General features: G+C 35.6%; 3 protein-coding genes and 1 non-coding gene across 4 annotated transcripts; 3 read left to right on the forward strand and 1 right to left on the reverse strand.

Moving 5' to 3' along the window:
• Positions 1 to 4,103: 4,103 nt before the first annotated feature.
• Positions 4,104 to 5,481, reverse strand: LOC126056522 (ovalbumin-related protein X). Its single transcript, XM_049849855.2, has one exon. The coding sequence runs from the start codon at positions 5,427 to 5,429 to the stop codon at positions 4,209 to 4,211; it is 1,221 nt and encodes a 406-aa protein (XP_049705812.2). The 5' UTR covers positions 5,430 to 5,481; the 3' UTR covers positions 4,104 to 4,208.
• Positions 5,482 to 6,335: 854 nt separating this feature from the next.
• Positions 6,336 to 7,962, forward strand: LOC126056521 (serine protease inhibitor 77Ba). Its single transcript, XM_049849854.2, has one exon. It carries the CDS (start codon positions 6,569 to 6,571, stop codon positions 7,817 to 7,819), a length of 1,251 nt encoding a protein of 416 aa, XP_049705811.2. The 5' UTR covers positions 6,336 to 6,568; the 3' UTR covers positions 7,820 to 7,962.
• A 1,163-nt stretch (positions 7,963 to 9,125) lies between these two features.
• On the forward strand, positions 9,126 to 19,852 carry LOC110382401 (phytanoyl-CoA dioxygenase, peroxisomal). The gene is made up of 8 exons (XM_064041120.1): positions 9,126 to 9,493; positions 10,161 to 10,280; positions 13,661 to 13,772; positions 14,221 to 14,376; positions 15,817 to 15,963; positions 16,595 to 16,735; positions 17,242 to 17,382; positions 19,117 to 19,852. Exons 1-8 carry the CDS (start codon positions 9,447 to 9,449, stop codon positions 19,168 to 19,170), a joined length of 918 nt encoding a protein of 305 aa, XP_063897190.1. The 5' UTR covers positions 9,126 to 9,446; the 3' UTR covers positions 19,171 to 19,852.
• On the forward strand, positions 17,862 to 17,980 carry LOC135118681 (5S ribosomal RNA). The gene has a single exon (XR_010277713.1). It is a non-coding gene; the product is annotated as a 5S ribosomal RNA (ribosomal RNA).
• Positions 19,853 to 20,078: the final 226 nt, after the last annotated feature.

Consider the following 20,078-nt stretch of genomic DNA (forward strand, 5'->3'; position numbering starts at 1 on the left):
TGTCTGCGCAAATGCTCGTGCACTATAACATGTCCTGCGCAGATGGCTGATCTCCTTCGAGAAAATAGCTGCCGCCGTGGCCGATAATTCCGACACTAATTATAATTTGTCACACAGGCAAAGTTTTTTTTTAGCTAATATGACCTATGATTTTAACTTTTTGGCTGCAAAATTCCTTCGAAGAAAACTCTAAACTTAAACAAAAGTCGATCGCAAGATAAGTGCATTGTACTGCATAATGGCATAATTGAGCCAGCGATACACACAGCTGATGTCAGATAGCCGAGCAAATAACACGGTGGTTTCGTTGCAAACCTTTTATTATGGCATCTATCTTGGGTTGCACGGGGCTGTGTTGTGAGATGAGCGAGGTTTCATTCTTACGTAATCTTTATTAGAAAAAATAATAAGAAACTGTATTTTTCAGTATGATATATTCCATAGACCACTCTTCAATAAACGCCTACTACAAGAGTTATTTATGTTTTCCTTTCACACCTCTGCTTTTCCAAATATTACAAGGCAAAATTTGATACTTTTTCACGCTCTGAAAGCTATATCAACTTTGATACAATTCGGTATGTTATGACCCTATGTTTCATCAGATACAGGAAATAATTTCCTTAGGACGCGGGTGAAAAGCTAGGATAGGAAGTACAGAATGCATATGTCGCCAATGCAAAATTTCACCCTAATCGGAGACCGGGAAGTGGGTCAAAGAAAGATTCCAAGATTTTCTTACATACATAGTTACAAGTGAAGCTAATATAAGCGTGTTAAAAACAGCTTTACTACGATCTAAAATTAAAACCTCATAAATCTTAAGTAAAAAAATATGAAAATCTCTCAGCCAGCAGTGAGACCTGACTCATCGGGCGTCAGCAAGTCAACGGCCGATGTTCACGGTCGAGTTTTTGCAATATCTTCATCATCCAACATTGTTTTACGAGTTCTTGTTTCACGGGCAAAATGTTTCTTCTTTTTCTGTTTATAATTTTACTGTTTTATGTTAAACTAGCGACCCGCCCCGACTTTGCATGGGATAACACTATTTCCCCACTATTTATTGGACATAAACCTTCCTTTTGAAACACTATAGCTGATAAAAAAACCGCATGAAATTCGGTTGCCACAGAAAAAGCGAATTTGTTTTATCATGTATACTTGATAATGTAGTGAAGTTGGTGGATTGTCTGGTAAAGGAAGAAGGTCAATCATGCGTGGCTTAAGTATGACAGTTTTTACGATCTGCCTAGCCTTTTGCCGTCTTTGTTGGGATCATCGCTCAGCTAGCAGTGAGACCTGACTCATCGGCTGTCAGCAAGTCAACGGCCGATGTTCACGGTCGAGTTTTTGCTATATCTTCATCATCGAACATTGTTTTACGTGTTCTTGTTTCACGGGCAAAATGTTTCCTTTTCTGTTTATAATGTTTACTGTTTTATGTTAAGTTTGGTGTATTGTCTGGTGAAGGGAAGGAGGTTTTTTAAGACAGTTAAATTGCTAGGAAAGACCCGGTCTTTCATAATGTAGGTAATTCAATGTTACTATTACCTATTATTTACGTATAATATTTTCTAGAAGCGTTGGATGCCGGAGTCAAATAAAAAATGCTGAAGAGTAGAATTCTCCGCAGGTACGTTCATACAATGTTAGCCGATAAAGTAAGGGGTAAAGTTAATATCTCGCTTTTAAAACATCTTTGAAGCATCTTTTTTAGAACAACGAGTCCCAAATATGTATATCTTCGTCCTTCGACTATAGGAGTACATCTCGTAAAAAAAAGTCGTGGTGGCCTAGTGGGTAAAGGACCAATCTCTCAAGTATGAGGCGCGGGTTCGATCCCAGGTCAGGCAAGTACCAATGCAACTTTTCTAAGTTTGTATGTACTTTCTAAGTATATCTTAGACACCATTGACTGTGTTTCGGATGGCACGTTAAACTGTAGGTCCCGGCTGTCATTGAACATCCTTGGCAGTCGTTACGGGTAGTCAGAAGCCAGTAAGTCTGACACCAGTCTAACCAAGGGGTATTGGGTTGCCCGGGTAACTGGGTTGAGGAGGTCAGATAAGCAGTCGCTTCTTGTAAAGCACTGGTACTCAGCTGAATCCGGTTAGACTGGAAGCCGACCCCAACATGATTGGGAAAAGGCTCGGAGGATGATGGTACTATAGGAGTATATCTACGATAATTTATCCTTCTAGCTAGAGAATAGTCAATCTTGTTGGCGTAAAAACGAATGCAAGCAACTTACGGCAGAAATCAATGACTAACATTAGTGGTTCATAAATCTCATTCAGTGCATCCGTGCAATAAATCTAATGTGTGTTTGTGTTTATCTTCGAGAATTACTGAACTAATTGTGATGATGCTCCGGTTTGAGCTGAGACTGTCCAGACGCGTGCAGAGCTATAAAAATAATTCTTTATGTTTGTTTGTTTCTTGTTACGGTTATTTTCGAAATTGTTTTATACGTTTATGGGTTGTTCACCCTCTGTATTAATAGCGAAAATTTTAAGTATGTATATTTGTAGGTATGTTATTCACTGGCTCATTGTTTTTGATTTGATATCGAAATAGAGCATATCACTAGTTCAACTTATGTTCGATATTTCTGAAGTACCTAAATAATGTTTTAAATGAGCGATCTTATCTACTTACCAGCATTAGTCTCCAATTCTACAAGGAAGGTCTTAGGTCTTTTTTAAACAAGTCTATACTAATAATATTAAAGAGGAAACATTTTTATGTGTATTAGTTTGTAGCCTAAAGGCTCCGAAACTACTGAACCGATTTGAAAAATCTTTCACTGTTAGACAGCTACAGTCTTCCCGAGTAACATAGACTATATTTTATCCCTGTACGGACAGTGGTTCCCACGGGCCGCGAGTGAAACAGCGTCAAATCGGCTAGTTTTAAATAATTCTTACACATAGACGGTTATAAATATGTGTTTTAAGGAGAAATCTAAGAACCATTAATTACCTCAGGTCATCACCCCGCCTAAAACATCAAATAAGTACTTAAATCTAGACTAAATACAAACTCAACAAAAAAATCTTTCACGTAAGGAAACCATCAACAAAATTATATCAATGAATCACTGTTTTTACCGCCAAAAATTCCAGAGACTAAAAAACCGTATAAAAACAAGACCTAGATAGCACCTGCCAACAAATTGGTAGAAAATAAACTTTAAACATTGGCAAGACATGAGAAAACAAATGAATTTTCGTAATTAGTTAACACCTGGAGTTTGGGGTCAGTAACATCGCATCGTGGTAAATGTTTAGATTGCCTAAATAGCTTTCTTAGCTAAGTCTAAAACCTGGTTTTGCGCGTGTTTTCTTCGTCTTTGTATTTAAATAAAAGTCAAAAAACTTATTGTGATTAGAAGTCCAGTGTGCGTCTCTACATGGGTAATCAGAAAATCGGGCACAGACCATGCGTAATCGAAAGACACATTTTTAAAATACAATTTTAAAGAAAACTAAATGTATAAAAATAGAAATTAATGTATTTTACTCAGCTTTGGTTATTTTATCGTTTGCGTTTATAATTTTCTCATGGCTGTATCATTTAAAAAACAAAATAAATAATTCTAATCCTATCTTAAGAAAGTTCCGCGAACACATGTTTTATCTCTCAACATTAGGTACCCATTTATTAAACATATTATTATAACTTTTATATTAAAATTATGACATTATAGTTATTTATTTTTATCTGCTAGCGATTGTAGAGTTTCTCCAGTAACATACCTAATTTATTTATCACTAAAGGAAAATATAATAATTAATTCAGATTTTACAGAAACACCAATTGCGTCACTAAACGTATAAAACCTGATTGATAACCTTTTCGTTAATGTCGGGTATTTACAAGCAAACATTGGAATTAGTCTGTTATTTTTATGTTTTAAGTAGTATAAAAAATATTACAGCGAATCTTCAAAAGTAACATAATAAAATGCACGTTATATTTATGATAATGATGATCGCAATGATCTGTTTTATATAATAAAAATACTTATTGAACACAACTCTAAAAGAGAAGATGTCTAAAGTCAAAATTGATAGATGGTGTGTTTATACACAAATATATACAGCAAACAGAAGAGTTTAATAAAACTCTTTAATAACAATTAACAATTTGTCACTTGGATTAAATACATAACTTCATAATTATAATTATAACTACAGATTTATTTAGAAGTCACTGGGCTTTGAATATGCACCCGTGAAAATAGGAACATGTAAGATTCTATCAACAATCATGAACATGAAAGGTTTGTTGGCAACGAATTGTTCTGGTAACATCCTGGACTCGAACAAGGCTGCTGTAGCAGCTGCAGCCACCGTACCATCCTCAGTCACTTCAATGTCAGCCTTCTGGATGAAATTAGACAAACTCATCTGGTAGTCAGATATACCAGGGAAGCTCGCTTGTGTCGGGTCGAATAGTGTTCTCAAACCCATGTCGATAAGCAACTCCTTCAAGTTGTTCAAGTCTGAAGAAATTTTGAATCTCGGAATCTGCACTGCCACTGTCCTTGGTCGATGCTGCTCGAACAATATAAAGACAGAACTAACGCTGATGTACTTCATCTTTTCAATCATCGTTGTTACTGAAACCTCTTTGTCAGGAAGGAATATCAACATTGAGTACCTGCTTTCGTCTCCGTAAGGAAGTTCCAAGACTTTGGCACTAATTTGCGGCACTGATGTCATGTTGAATGCTCCACTCACGTACATAAGGTTCGCGTCACCAATTTGCTGGCCTAAATCGTTGTAGAAAGCACTGTATTCAGTGTCTTCGTAAGGGAAAGGTATTTTCCAAGCACCTTTGAAGTACAAAGCGTCTATCATAACTATCAAAATGTTTACCAAATCGCCTGAAGTGACTATTTCGTCAATGGCTTCGTTTGTCACACTTCGTACATGTTCGTTAATAACCGCAGCGGTTACTGTCGCGTCTGCAAACGAGACGATGGCGGCATCACAGATACCGACCTTGGCTATGGCGTCGAAGAAAGATTGTTTGACGTACAGCGTGTCGTCCAAGAAGATAGTTGAACTGCGTTCCAGCATGCTCGCGGTCGGGTTACTAGGTTTCATGGTCACTTGGTTCACTAGTTGGAAGTATAGGTTGTTGAAACATTTGTGAGGGTGTAGCTTAATTACTTCCTTTATCTCCTGGAGCGAGGTGTCTGAGGCGCCCAGCGACATAGCCGATAACAGAGTCCATGGTGACAGCGCCGATGAGACGAAATGGCTTTCAGTTTCTTGGTTAATCCTCCCCACTAGATCCAAAGTGAATTCGTAGACGGCTCTCTTGAAAAATGGTGTCGCTGTCTTCAAGTCGCACTGCCCCGAAATGAGGGGTATTAGCGCTGTTAGAAACAGAAATATTATTCCGTGTCTCGCCATTTCGCTGGCGCTGTAAAAGGACTACTAATCTATTGAGTGAGTTGTTTAACTGTCGTTTAAAGAGTCATGTTATCGAGTGACCTGCAGATAACACCGCCAGAGGCCGGAGTTTGGCATGATTTTGATTGTGGTCATCGCTTCGAATTATGTAATGCAAGTCTTGTGTGATTTCATATGTTAATTAGCATCTTATTTTTGCTCAAAATTGTAAGTATCCAACACTTTGCAAAATTTTGCTACACCTGTTTCACAAACATCGTGAATCTTAAAACACCTACAGTATTTCAATAAATACCTACCATCGATTTATTGTTTATCTTGAGTTAAATGAACTTTTAGACACATCTATTATCTATGATTGATTATAATGTAAACAATAGAAGGCCCCTGCATGAATAACTATTAATAGATACAGAGATATTCAATCGTAACATATCGAAGAGCCCATAATGGTAAGACAGTTTTAATTTTATTAACTTACTTTTAGCTTAAATAATAAGATCACATACTTGTGAGGTTTATGTAATGTGTCAAAAATAAATTGCCTAATCGTACCGTTAATGATCTTGCTTTAGATCATACATACTTATTACATATGAAATATATGCTAGTGTCTAAACACCTTGGTAGAAACATAATCATATTATTATTTACAATCAACAGTTTAACTACCATCGTTCACAAATAGGTGTGGTTGTATACATTAATTTAAACAATGCTCGTTTGAAACTACTTTGAAGATAAAAGTTTTGATTAACTCTGCTCGTATTTATTAGCATTGTGCTTGTTTCAAGGTAAATGTGTATTACCTATAGATTTATTTAATTGAATATGAAGTCTAAATCGTAAGGAGACCATTCATCTCAAGAGTTGATAAATGTCCCCTTGACCGAGTTAATAAAATCTTAACTCTCAATAAAATCTCAATATATAATTAATCCTTATTACTATGGGATAGATGGAGAAAGGTTTTTTTACGGAAATAACGCTAAACATCATATTTAAATGGATATTATATTTGAATACCAATAGTAATCAACATCAAACCCGACTAATTTATGTCGATAACAAGCTCTTAAAATTACAATAAAATCACTCAACCTTTAAGTTTAGATTAACAGTCGAACATAGCCAGCAACATGTTTTTATACGGAATAATATTTTCTCTATTAATATTTATACCATTTAATTCCGCCAGCTGTGACAATGGTACCATCAAGAATTTATTCGAAATTTCCATCTACAAATACACGTATAAATTAATGAGGAAGATTTATCAAGACAGCCAGAGTAACTTCGTTGTGTCACCTCTGTCCTCATGGATGCTACTCTCAGCCTTGTCACTCGGTGCTTCCAATAATACACTTCAAGAAATGACAAAAGAAGCCAAGCTCCACCCTGACAATTGTTTCAACAACTTATACCTTCAATACGCCTTGAAACTGATGAAGGAACTGAGCACCTTAACTTCAAGTACATTTGAACGAAGCTCCACAATATTCTTCGATAAATCGCTGCCAATCAAAGAATATTTTCTCCGCAATGTTTCCAAAACTGGTGTTTGTAATGTCCGGGAAATATCTTTCTTAGACGACAAGGTAACTGAGACAATAAATGAACTTGTAGAGAGTGATACAAACGACGCTATAGAAGAAATGGTCACGAGTGTGAATGTGACTGGAGTCCTGGCACTCATGTTAGACGCTTTGTACTTCACTGGTGCTTGGAAGATACCATTTCCCTTCGAAGACACCACAACCGATACTTTTTACAATAAAAGAGGTGAACCTATAGGTGACGTCTCTATGATGTACCTCTGTGACAAGTATAACTTCACATGGATAAAAAAAATACAGTCTCATGTTCTCGAACTTCATTATGGCAATGGTAGAACATTTTCCATGTTGATATTTCTGCCTAAAATTTCTATTAAACGCCTGATAAGTTTATTGCCAACTATCACAATAAGTTATATATTCAAATTATTTAAAGTCTACAAACCGGATTTCATCACTGTGCAGATTCCAAGATTCAAGATATTCTCGTCTATTAATTTGATGGAGCACCTTATTAGCATGGGCATAAAGGATGTGTTTGACTACCAGCAAGCTTCTTTTCCTGATATATCGGAGCAGCAGTTGTTTGTGTCCAATTTTATCCAGAAGGCGTCTATAGTGGTGGACGAGGATGGTGAAGTGGAAGCAAACCCACAAGTGACGTTATTTCAGTCAAGGATGTTGTTTGAACAGTTCACGGCCAACAAACCGTTCATGTTCATGATAGTTGACCGAAATTCACATGTTCCCATCTTCACAGGTGTTTACACGGAACCCAGCATCTGCTCACGTGGAGAGAATTCTATAGATGACGTAGATGACTATGTTGATTAGATTTACGAACATGGCATTTTTACGACTGAGTAGTTTTATTGAAAATTACTGTTCTTCCATGCGGAGCTGATTATTGCACTAAAATTACAACTATTTATCGAAAATAAAATAAGAATTTGATACAAGGTTTTTAGATAGGAACTATTTACCTACCAGATATATTTGCAAAATCTTAATAACATTCGTATTAAGTATTTAAGCATCGTAGAGCTAATACCTCAGGTCTCAGGTCCAGGGATATAAGTACCTATGGCCTAGCCCTGGATTAGCCTAGTTAAAGCAAAACTTAGATTTGAAACTATTGAAGTGATTTATATTCACGCATTTGTTTCAAACTGTTAATAGCTACCTTAAAATGACCTAGCATTCGATTCTATTTCATGATAGCATTCTTGCTAATAAAATTAATCTGATACCTATGCGTCTTATATTGACACTTTTGAAACTCAAATAAAATATATAAGTACTTGCCTTTTTATCAAAGTAGGTCTGTAGGTACTCTGTGCTGTGATCCACACAGCTCTCGAAACATAAACAAATCTTAATTTATAGAATTTGTTTATTTTATAATGACAGACGGACTCTGATTTTGTTGACAACCACTGACATAATTTACTCTTAGGTACTAAATAACAGGCATCAATGAAATGCAGTTGATTGAGTTAAGTGAAACATAGGCATAGCTACTGAAAGACAAATTTAAATAAATTCCTGATACTACTCCACAAGACAATAATCCCTTTACAATTCTTAGAACACACACAGGAAATCTTAACAACGCCAGACATCATTCTATAGATTGAAATCAATTTCTCAGAAATTCATACAGATGAATAATGCCTAACATCAAGAGCATTATGCCTACTTATAGGATCAAATCTAAGAATAAACTGATTCTGAAATGATTTTTGACATTAGCTTCGCACAAATTACGTGAAAATTCAATCTATAATCGATAAACAACGGATGGATTGGATGGAACGGTTATTGTAATCCACAGTTAGATATGACCATTTCAATATGCATTGAATAGAATATACCAAATAATCAAAGCACCATATGAAAAGAGTTATTAAAGTTCTTTTAAATATCTCTTGCACCACCTTGGGTTTACTTGAAAAATAGGAAGTTTTATGTCTAAAGCGAATACGATTGCAGAAAAGGTAAGAACTCGTTCTATTAAGAAAATACCGTTTAGTACAACTCGCTATAGGCTGGCAATTTCTACTATATTTACGTCAATCTCTTCAAAGTAATGGCGTACCCATACCCATTTATGTAACTATTCCGTTGAATCCATTAAAATACGCATTCAAAAGAATATTGTAAGACTTTTTTATACTTAAAATAATATAAGGATATTACTAATAACTTGAAAGAACAAAGTGGTATTATTTTGATATTTGTCGTTATTCGTTTATCAACTAAAAATCCCGCAATCTATTTATCAGTACAATTATGAATGTATGGGACTGGCATTACAGTTGAGCAAAGTCCGTACGTTTACCAAAGAGAGACAAGACAATGATTTATTTTTGTAAACATTCAACAATTTACTATCATTCGAATAAGTTGTTCCAAGTGTATTTCTAGATAATAAGTTTATATTTAGCCCTAGGAGTTCAAAATGGTGAGAGTAAACTCCTTGGCTGGCGTTAGAGTACTTCCAAAACCGTAAGTATTTATTAGTTTGAAAAAAAGTTCTCTTTTGTTTTTATTAAACTTTTTATCAACAAATTGGTGCTCCAAGATAAAAATCATAGCAGATTATTACTTTCATTCCTGTCTTTTTAAAGCAAATCTTTGTTTAAGTACAATACTGTTGCAAAAATATGCTATGAAATCACCAATTCATTTTGCAAAAAAAACTTACGTCGGATTATTCGCGAAGCTCAAAGGTTGCTAAAATAACCAGTTAATCTAAAGGAGAACATGAATATTAATATTAATTTCGTGTGACTTACTAGATTTGTCTTAGAACCTCTTCAAGGGCATTGTGATAAATTGGCAAATTGGAAAAAAAATTACAGCCAATTTCTTGGGTAGAGGTGAACTTTTAAAACTTGGTTCGCAACTAAAGTTCTCAACCATACTGCTTTTAACAACACACGGTACATCATACTCTATAAAATTGGACAAAAAAGAGGATACTCCTCCCCTAAGACGACCAACTGACCCTGTTTTTAGGGTTCCGTACCCAAAGGGTAAATAACAACAAATACTGATACTGAAACCTAGAATAAAATAAGTATTTTGGGGGGTTTCTATACAACAAAAGTGATTTTTTTTTGCTCATTTTTGCTCTGGTATTTTGGTTATAAACTTGAAATCTTAATTACAGAGTATCTGCAGAGGCGTCAGACAGCTACATATTATCTCCGGAGCAAATAAAATACTATGAAGACAATGGATTTCTCGTCATTAAAGAGCTCATTGATTTCACATCTCTTTATAGTTACAAGTAAGTGTATTTACAAAATCTACTATAAGAATTATTTTATCTGGATTATGTTTTTTTGGAAAATAGGTAGTTCATATAGGGACATATGTATATAAGGGAACTTGTAAGGGCGTAGATAGAAGTAGTACATACATAAGGCAGTACATAATTCCTTATTTATATTATGCTTATAAGTGGAGTAAATAGTACAGTATGTACATAAGGGAGTATAAATGGAGAGTGTATAAGGGAGTATAAATGTAGAGTGTATAAGGGAGTACTTAAGCAAGTATATAGGGGACACATCCTGTTGCAGCCTTTTTTATCATCCCATTGCTGTGCTTCGGCGTCCTCTCACACGGAGAAGGATTGAGCGTTAATCACCATGCTTGCTCAATGCGGGTCGGCGATTTCAGACTTTATAATCCAGGTTTCCTCAAACTGTTTTCCTTCACCTTTTTATCACCCATTAGTGTCCAAGATATGCTCAGAAAGTACACACAAACTTGGGAAACAACAGAAATAAGTGTGACGTCGCAAGTTAATTAAGGTCGTTGGTATGTCCACAGTGCCCACTAACTATGGTTATGGCAGAACACCACTGTCAACTAAAATCTGGTTTCTCACAATACTTAATCGACTTTGAGTACATAATACCTATCACTATGACAGATAAGGCTGTCCAAACGATTTTTTAGGTAGGCGAAAAATAGAACACACAGATAGCACACATCCTACAAAATTCGGTCAGAAAATCCTGACAGAACTTCCTACAAAATACCAGTCCCTTATCCGTCCTACAAAAGTCTGACGGGAGCGGGCAGCCTAACTGAGACATACCTACTTTTTCTCACAATACCCAGGGGCCCGTTTCTCCTAAGTTAATAATGTCAAAATTCAATAGAAATTGAATCACAATAGCAGTTTTAACCATATCGGGCATTCTGCTACAACAAGACCAATACTACTTACTAAAAGACCAATCGTATTCCAACGACATTCGATTGGTTTGCGATTGGTCTGCCATTTTGGTCTATCCGGAAGTTTGCTCTACAATTAAGATATTGCAATTGTAAATCATATGCAGACAAAATGATTCATTATTGAATAACAGAAAAGGATAAAAACGTTTATTTCCAAAATGTAAAATGTATTGTAAAATGTGTAAAATGCCACATACGCTTCAATCGTAATTGAGTCGTGATTGGATCTCAGTAGGATGTGAATCGTAGTAAAATTAGCAGAATCGTGCCCCAGGTGTGCATAGATACACATCAGGATTAAAAATTTAATATCCTAAACAAATAAATGCGTAATCTTTAAAACAATGTTCTTAATAATTTATCCGTGACGATAATAATTATAAGCTTTCTTATCTCACGTAACAATCAGACTAAATCGCACGTGATCAGATTTCATTATTTCTCTACAGTTTTCGGTACTTTAAGGACAAGATACTTAGATACATTTATTTTACGTAAATAAGATTAATATTTTTGCAATGTCATTATAACTTTGCAAAAATGGTTGTAACTATGTTGCTGGGGAGTTTGTTGCGCCACTTCTTGTTCCCAGCAAAAACACATAGGAAGTGGTGAAGGCTAGGCGTTTTGGGGACTGTCTTCTGTAAGACAGCACTTTTTGATCTTCTGTTCGAAGATCAAAAAATGCTGTTTTTAACAAGTTTGAATAAATGATTTTGAGTTTGAGTTGAATTATTTGAGTCGAATTACTTTTTTTTTCATCAAAAGCTAAAAATGGGTATGATGGTATATTAGTAAAAAAGATATATTGTTGAGACTTCTTTCCTGTAGAATCGGGATTCCACAGATGTGCGATATTGTGACGCAGTGCGTCACAATACCAGTGGCGTAGCGTGGGTATCTGCCGCCCGGGGCAGTTGTCGATTTTGCCGCCCCTTCCCGTGTATTTTTTTTAACAAGTGTTACTGGCCGTTTGTCATTTTTAACCGACTTCAAAAAAAGGGTTTTTTTTGTATCGACGTTAAAAATCATCAAATGACCCTTCCCGCTGTGGGTTAGCAGCGGTGAGGGAGTGTCAGACTCTTACTGATTAAAACCGTCGTGTTCTGTCGAAGGCCTTTATGTTTTATGGTAACTCTTTCGAATAACCCGCAGCCCCGGCAGAAGGGGGAAGTTCTCAAGTAGACTTTTCTTTTATATCTTTGTAACTTGATTTCTGGAAAGTTTTAAAATTCCAAATACGCGAGCGAAGCGAGCGGGAAATTTTTATCGGACTTAAACCAAAAATTACGTAAAATTTTGCCCAAACGTACTTAACTTTTTGTTTGTTGAGAGATGCAAAAATAAGGGCATATCGTTTTTTAATACGCGAGCGAAGCGAGCGCGAAATTTTTATCGGACTTAAAACAAAAATCACGTAAAATTTAGCCCAAACGTACTTAACTTTTTGTTTGTTGACAAATGCAAAAACAAGGGTATATCGTTTTTGAATACGCGAGCGAAGCGAGCGCGAAATTTTTATCCGACTTCAAACAAAAATTACGTAAAATTTTTTCCAAACGTACTTAACTTTTTGTTTGTTGACAGATGCAAAAATAAGGGCATATCGTTTTTGAATACGCGAGCGAAGCGAGCGCGAAATTTTTAACGGACTTCAAACAAAAATTACGTAAAATTTAGTCCACACGTACTTAACGTTTTGTTTGTTGACAATTGCAAAAATAAGGGCCATAATACAGCTTCTGAATACGCGAGCGAAGCGAGCGCGACATTTTTATGAGACTTAAACCAAATATTACGTAAAATTTAGCCCAAACGTACTTAGCTTTTTGTTTGTTGACAAATGCAAAATCAAGCGCATACAGTTACGCGCGAAATTTTAATTCTTTTTTATTTAAGACTCAAAACCAAAATTACGTAAAATGTAGTGTCACGTGTGTTTTAAGTACCAAATTTTAACAATAATTAATTTTTAGTTACAATACAATGTTTTGTTATTGTAGACAGTTTTATGTATCGGCGCAGATACTAGTTGCGAACAATTTTTTTTTATTGGGTAAATTTTGCCGCCCCCTAAAAGCTGCCGCCCGGGGAATGTGCCCCCCCTGCCCCCCCCACGCTACGCTACTGTGACGCACACACAAATGCATATGTATTTCTTTGGCCGCTATAACAAGAAATACTGTAAACTAGAAGAACATAAATATTACAAACTAGCTCGTTTTGTAGATTAAAAAAAATGGTACGGAACCTTACGTGCGGGTCTCCGACATGCATTTGGCCGTTTTTTTTTTTATATTTTTTTTTTATATTTTTTTTTTATTTTTTTATTTATTTATTTATTTTATAATTTTTTTTTGGCCGTTTTTTTTTTATTTTTTTTTTTATTTATTTATTTATTTGAACATTTTATTTCAGACAGCGGTTTCTACAGATATGTAAAGGAATAGTTTCACCTGGTTATGTGAGAGTTGTTAAGGAACCCTCTTTAATCAAGAAGAACTTGCCACCAGAAGATTATATTAATAAGGTAAATAAAAAAATATTGCTTTGTAAATAAAAATGTATAGTTTTCAAACTTCAGATAGTAATTTCACTCCCTTCCTGTTCATATCATCTTTCAGTCAATCCATCCATCTTTTCTTAGGTCTTCCTCTTCCTCTCCATTCATCTACATTCATACTTAGCACACACTTTGTTGCATGCGTATAGTTATCGGCACGAATCTTGAGCTTTGACCTACGTCTGCGCAGAAGTGATTTATTAGCAAAGAACCAATCCCGAGTGACGGCTATGCCGCGATGCACTGCGGGCCAATCACCGCTTTAGCCCCCGCGCCTCACTTCATACCACAAAAGGGACCCAATAAATTACTTCAACGGTGAAGGTCAGAGCTCAAGATTCGTGCCGATAACTATATCATCATTTTAATTAAAAACTATTCTATTAAAAAACTAAAACTAAATTTCCACTTTTAGATACAAGAACTACTATACGATGACGTGTTCATCACGTACGGTGAACACCCGCGCATGCTGTCAGTGCTGTCACAGTTCATCGGGGAGGACATCACCGCGGTGAACAGCATGTTCATCAACAAGCCGCCCGGCTCCAGCCGACACCCGCCACATCAGGTAAGGTGCAAAAAAAGAAGATATAAATTATAAGGTTCACTATTTAATGAGTTCATTAGATACTCGTAGGTCTGTCAAAAAAAAAAGCAAAAATTAAGACCAATTTCGAAACTAAAACAAGAAATAAAACTACTTTATATCGCTCTAGAAGTCGCTGTCTCGAGATTAGTGCTGTGGTGACCTCTTTTCTAATGACCTCCTTCTCCCCATTTCATATATTCAGGACTCTTAGGTATATTATACATATATTGATAGTCCCCACAGCGTATTTCCCTTTCCGTGTTCAACTGGCGACACCGGTCTCGCGAAATCCACACGCTTTTGTTTTACTACGGAATCCTACGATCCCGTGTTCAATTCGCGTCAACTGAGCACGCTTTTGTGATCAAGTGGCGCTGGGTAAGGTTTAACAAAACCGTGTGCAGTTGAACCGAAGACTTTTTTGACTTGACTCTTGACTGTTTGAGTCTTCAAAAGCGTGTTGAATCAGCGACGGTATTATTATTCTATAGTAGACAGTAGGTTGTATTATTAACTCAATATGATTTCAATGAAATATTACATACAATACAATTAATGAATCATTTATTATCAACTCAAAAATTACAAAAAAAAACCGACAAGACAAATATTTTGCGGAACGTTTGTTTTGGTCTATGTTCATAGCGATATTGTGCGCACTTTTCTTTTTAACAGGACGGCCGGACTGAATTCTACCACTGCTAGTTAATTGTTTTTGATGCCGTCTCGAAATAGATGTAGGTTGGACCTTTATTTTTCGTGAACGTCGTATTTTCTTATCATGCATGTATGAAACAATAGAGGAAGGAGGCGAGACACGGAGAAGCGCGCGAATCCAACTTCGGGCGCTCTGGCCTGCTTCGGCCCGTACGATTTATCCCGAACATTTACGAACGCGCTAAATCAGTACGGATTTGTTTCGAATAGATAGGTTAAAAAACCGTGTTCATTTAGATTACACACTGTTTTGTAAAACTTCTCTTAACGTTGCTTGATCGCAAAAGCGTGCTCAGTTGACGCGAATTGAACACGGGATCGTAGGATTCCGTAGTAAAACAAAAGCGTGTGGATTTCGCGAGACCGGTGTCGCCAGTTGAACACGGAAAGGGAAATACGCGTCCCCACATATCTTTGCAATTCTGAAGTTAACCATTTGACTCATTGCCAGCACATAATTTGTGTGAAGTCATGCATGTTCCCGAAAATGGCTACTATTCTTACTTCACAAAGTCAAAAAATATTTGAACCAAAACAACTGCTCGCATTCGTAGAATATCAAATGACTTACCGTAGAGTTGTAAAATTAAATGTGGTGCAAACTACCATTTTAAAAACTAACCAGCGTATTGTCCTACAAAACTAACTTATCTAACTTTAACACCTGATTATCCTCATTTAACTTTCAACCTCATATTTCAGGATCTATTCTACTTCCCGTTCCGTCCGGCCGAGAAGATCATAGGCGCATGGACGGCAATAGACCATGTCAACCAAGAGAACGGGTGTCTGTATGCAGTCCCCGGGTCACATAAAGCTAAGATCTTGTACGATCATGCTGGGAAAAAGGTAAATAACAAAAAAGTAACTATATATTGATATCATTTATTTGTGTTTAGTTTTTTGACAAGGCTTTATAGTAGGGTAATATTATAGTATTTTATACCTATTATAGGGCTTTATAGTAGGCTAAGGACAATTGTGGGCCCTGTTAGGGCACAGCAACATATATGGTGTGTGTTGTGAGTAGGTTTCTGTTTGGTGCCCTAACCAAAAAAGACACATTTTAAGGTGCCACCTCCTCCTCCTTTTTGCGAGTCAGTAAAAAAATTATGTCCAAAAATAAAAGTCCCATAAAATCATTACACATTAATGGAGATATCTAATATTAATTCTAAAAATAAAATGCACAATTTAGTTTTAAGAAAATAAAAAATGAAGAAAAAATTATAATACGTTATGTATTATTATTTTTTTACATAAACGTACAGGTAAACGCTGTTATAAATACTGTTTCTACCACAAAAAAAATATAAAGATATCAATCCCCGATAACACAATCCTTTTTCGTCCGGCTTAGTAACCATCATCATCATCATCTCAGCCATAGGACGTCCACTGCTGAACATAGACCTCCTGGCTTAGTAATATTTTTTTCCAAAAATCAAACATCCATAGTAAATACTTCCAATAATTTCAGGACGCCCTGAAAATGTACCACGGCGTAGATGAAGAAGATATCGCGCCGCTAGACAAACGCGTTCACTTGGAGATGAGTCCCGGAGACACCGTGTTCTTACATCCTTACCTACTGCACGGCTCCGGACCTAATGTGTCTAAGGTATGACAAAAAAAAAAAGATAAATTATTCAAAGTAGACAGTGAAATTATCACTTTTTGAAGGTCAATTTTACGAAAGATAAATCCTTTAAACCATAATAGATAAACATTTTAGTCTTTCATCACTTTCTATGTGTTTTTGGCTGAAGAAAAAAGATTTTTGGCCGTCGGTTAATAATCACAGCTACTAACCGCATTACTTTGCATAACTGAAGTTAGCAATAGAGAAGCTTCCCTTGTCTGAAGTTGAGCTCTATTGACTTCACAATAGATAAAAAAATGCAAAGTAAATTAATTATTTATTATTAGGAAAGACTAATTGCACCAATAACCATTTGACAGCAACAAATTGGATCCAGAACCTTCTTGAATACTTAATGGTGCGTGTAAAAATTAAATAAATATATAGGTTCCTATTTTTGGATTTAAGGTGCTTATCAACAAATCCCATCGCCCCTTTTGACAAAAAAACATACAAATTAAACCACAAATTATGATTATTCACAGAACTACCGCAAAGCCATAACATTTCACTTCGCGAACAGCTCGTGCGAGTACATAGACCTGCGCGGCACCGTGCAGGAACATCTAGCCAAGGAGGTCGAAGCACAAGCTGCGAAGTCAGGGTTCAAGGGAGTTAATTATGTCGTGAGTATTACTATGTTAGATAGAATATTCTTTAATGTACACCAAAACAAACATGGACATTACAAACAAATACGTGTGAGTACAATAGGCGGTCTTATCGCTCAAAAGCAATCTCTTACAGACAACCTTTGGATGGAGTTTCTTGGAGTTGGAGTTTGGAGTTTCTTGCCCGTTCTTCTCCATAGGAAGCTACTTTTGGAATGGGCAACTAGAATCAAACTTAGTTTTAATTTTGACGTTCATAAGTGCTTGTAAAGGCCTAAATGAAATAAATCATTTGACTGTGACTTTGACTTCTTTGAGTCGATTTTAAATTGATAGAAATATTAAATTTTTATCGGTGTTAGCTACTAAATATTCGCTTTTTTATTTCTAAAATTATACTAAGTAAGATTTTATATTCATACAAGTGGTTTATTCGTCGTAATTTTGTAAAAAAATGTAATCTTATAATAATTTTGTAGCGACATTTATGTTGCTTCAACGTCCATACCACGTTGTGCGCACCGGTTCTCGTCCGATCACCGAAGTTAAGCAACATCGGGCGCGGTTAGTACTTGGATGGGTGACCGCCTGGGAATACCGCGTGACGTTGACTTTTTGCCGCTTTTTTCTAAAATATTTTTATTTTTTTATATAACACTAGCTTTCCGCCCGCGGCTTCGCCCGCGTGGAATTCGGTTTTATTGCGGTATAAATCACAACTATAAGAAAGCTCCCCCCGCGAAAAGATGACCCCTCCCGCTGTGGGTTAGCAGCGGTGAGGGAGTGTCAGACTCTTACTGACTAAAATCGTCGTGTTCCGTCCTAGGCCTTTTATATACCAGGGCCGAGGTATCTCTTTCGAACAACCCGCAGCCCCGGCTGGCCCTGGCCCTACTGGGCCCCAATGATTTCAAAACACCTTAAGACTAATTCGCGGCGAACCTTAACACCGCGATACAGAAAAGCAGAACGCCATCTATCGAGCTATCGGGAAGCTCGCGATTGAACAATGAGCTACAGGTTAAAGCGCGAGATATCATTGCACTTCTTACGTATCTTAAAAAAAACAACGTCACCACGTTTTAAAAAGCTATCATTCCACTTCTTACGTATTTTAAAAACACATCGTTACCACGTTTTAAAAACACCCAGCTCCATCTATCGCATACCTCAAGAACTAAATAACTTAACTAATACAGTTATTTCAGGATAAGTAGATGTAAAAAAAATAGTTAAGACGATAAAACAAATTGTACGTCATCCCTCGGGAATTCCTCATTTTCGAGGATTCATTATCGTATCATTTAGCTTCTAAATTTATATGTTCATATTCGTTTGCAATATATGTATAAGTAGATGTAAAAAAACAGTTTAGACGATTAAACAAATTGTACATCATCCCTCGGGAATTCCTCATTTTCGGGGATTCATTATCGTATCATTTAGCTTCTAAATTTACATGTTTATATTCGTTTGCAATATATTACCTTGTTTTAAACGACACACAGCGCCATCTACAATCCATCCATCAAGCAAACAATATTTTTGTTTTCCCTCGGGAATATCTATTTTTTTCGGGATAAAAAGTACCCTATTATTTAATCCGGACTTCTAACTTTACGTCTGCAAAATTTCAAAGCAATCGGTTCAGTAGTTACGGCGTGAAAGCGGAACAAACAAACAAACAAACAAACTCACTTTCCGATTTATAATATTAGTAAGGAAGTAAGGATTTTATGTTTTTTGCAGGATGTCTGGCGTTTCAAGAGCAAGCAAGTCAAAGGTGTACGTTCAAACCTTTGAAAATATTATTCGATTTCGGTGTTGGTACACAACTGCCTACGAGCGCAGTTTCATATACATTCCAAGTTTATTAAAAAGAACCAGGTATTAAATGTAACTTTTGCATTTAAGTAAAAAATATTTTATAAGGTATTTTATACTATATTTTATACTAATCAACATACAATTTTGTCTGACTTATCAAGAAATACCAAAGTAGGTTTAAAATGTTTGTAAAACATTGGTGCTTGGTGAATATCAAAGATTAAATAATAATGAATATTATAAATATCTTCTTATATTGAATTTCTTATTTTTTTAGCTTATAAGCTTATTTTTGTACAGTAATCTAACTTTAATGTGACCATAAGATTGAAAATAATAAGATTTTCAAAACTGACTTTAAACTATTGGATTGATAGCAGCTATGTAGCAGATTTTTTGCCAAAACAGTGGTTTTTGAAAATTATTATTAAGTATTTTTAAATTAACTTACGTTTTTTTTATGTATATTTCGTTATGAAAAATAGTCATCTTCAAATGTAAAAAAAAAAAATAAGTAAATATTTTTATTTTATTTTTGATATAAAAGTTATGTAAAACATCGTGAGATTATTGTTAATTATCTTTTTACTAAATTTATCTTAATTTGTGTTGGAAATTGTGATATTTTGCATAACGTAATAAATACATTTTTATTGGACATTGTTATTTTATTCCCCTTATTTTAAATGCGTTAAGTAGGTAAATAAGTCTTATGCAACAAAAGAATTACTTAAAAAAAAATCTTATGTAATCTGAACAGTTCTGAATTTAAAAACTGAAACGTTTGTCAACATGAAAAATCTTCACAAATCACTGAAAATTACTTCTTAATTAAAGGTACTGACATGGCTCTAGATGTCCTTGTAAAGCACTGGTACTGAGCT

The sequence above is a fragment of the Helicoverpa armigera genome, chromosome 24 (assembly GCF_030705265.1).
Source record: "Helicoverpa armigera isolate CAAS_96S chromosome 24, ASM3070526v1, whole genome shotgun sequence".
Lineage (NCBI taxonomy): Eukaryota > Metazoa > Arthropoda > Insecta > Lepidoptera > Noctuidae > Helicoverpa > Helicoverpa armigera.

Coding starts and splice junctions, on each gene's coding strand:
- LOC110382401 (XM_064041120.1), top strand. CDS start 9,447: ATGGTGAGAGTAAACTCCTTGGCTGGCGTTAGAGTACTTCCAAAACC. Junction 9,494..10,160: donor GTTAGAGTACTTCCAAAACC/GTAAGTATTTAT, acceptor TCTTAATTACAG/AGTATCTGCAGAGGCGTCAG. Junction 13,773..14,220: donor CAGAAGATTATATTAATAAG/GTAAATAAAAAA, acceptor TTCCACTTTTAG/ATACAAGAACTACTATACGA.
- LOC126056522 (XM_049849855.2), bottom strand. CDS start 5,429: ATGGCGAGACACGGAATAATATTTCTGTTTCTAACAGCGCTAATACCC.
- LOC126056521 (XM_049849854.2), top strand. CDS start 6,569: ATGTTTTTATACGGAATAATATTTTCTCTATTAATATTTATACCATTT.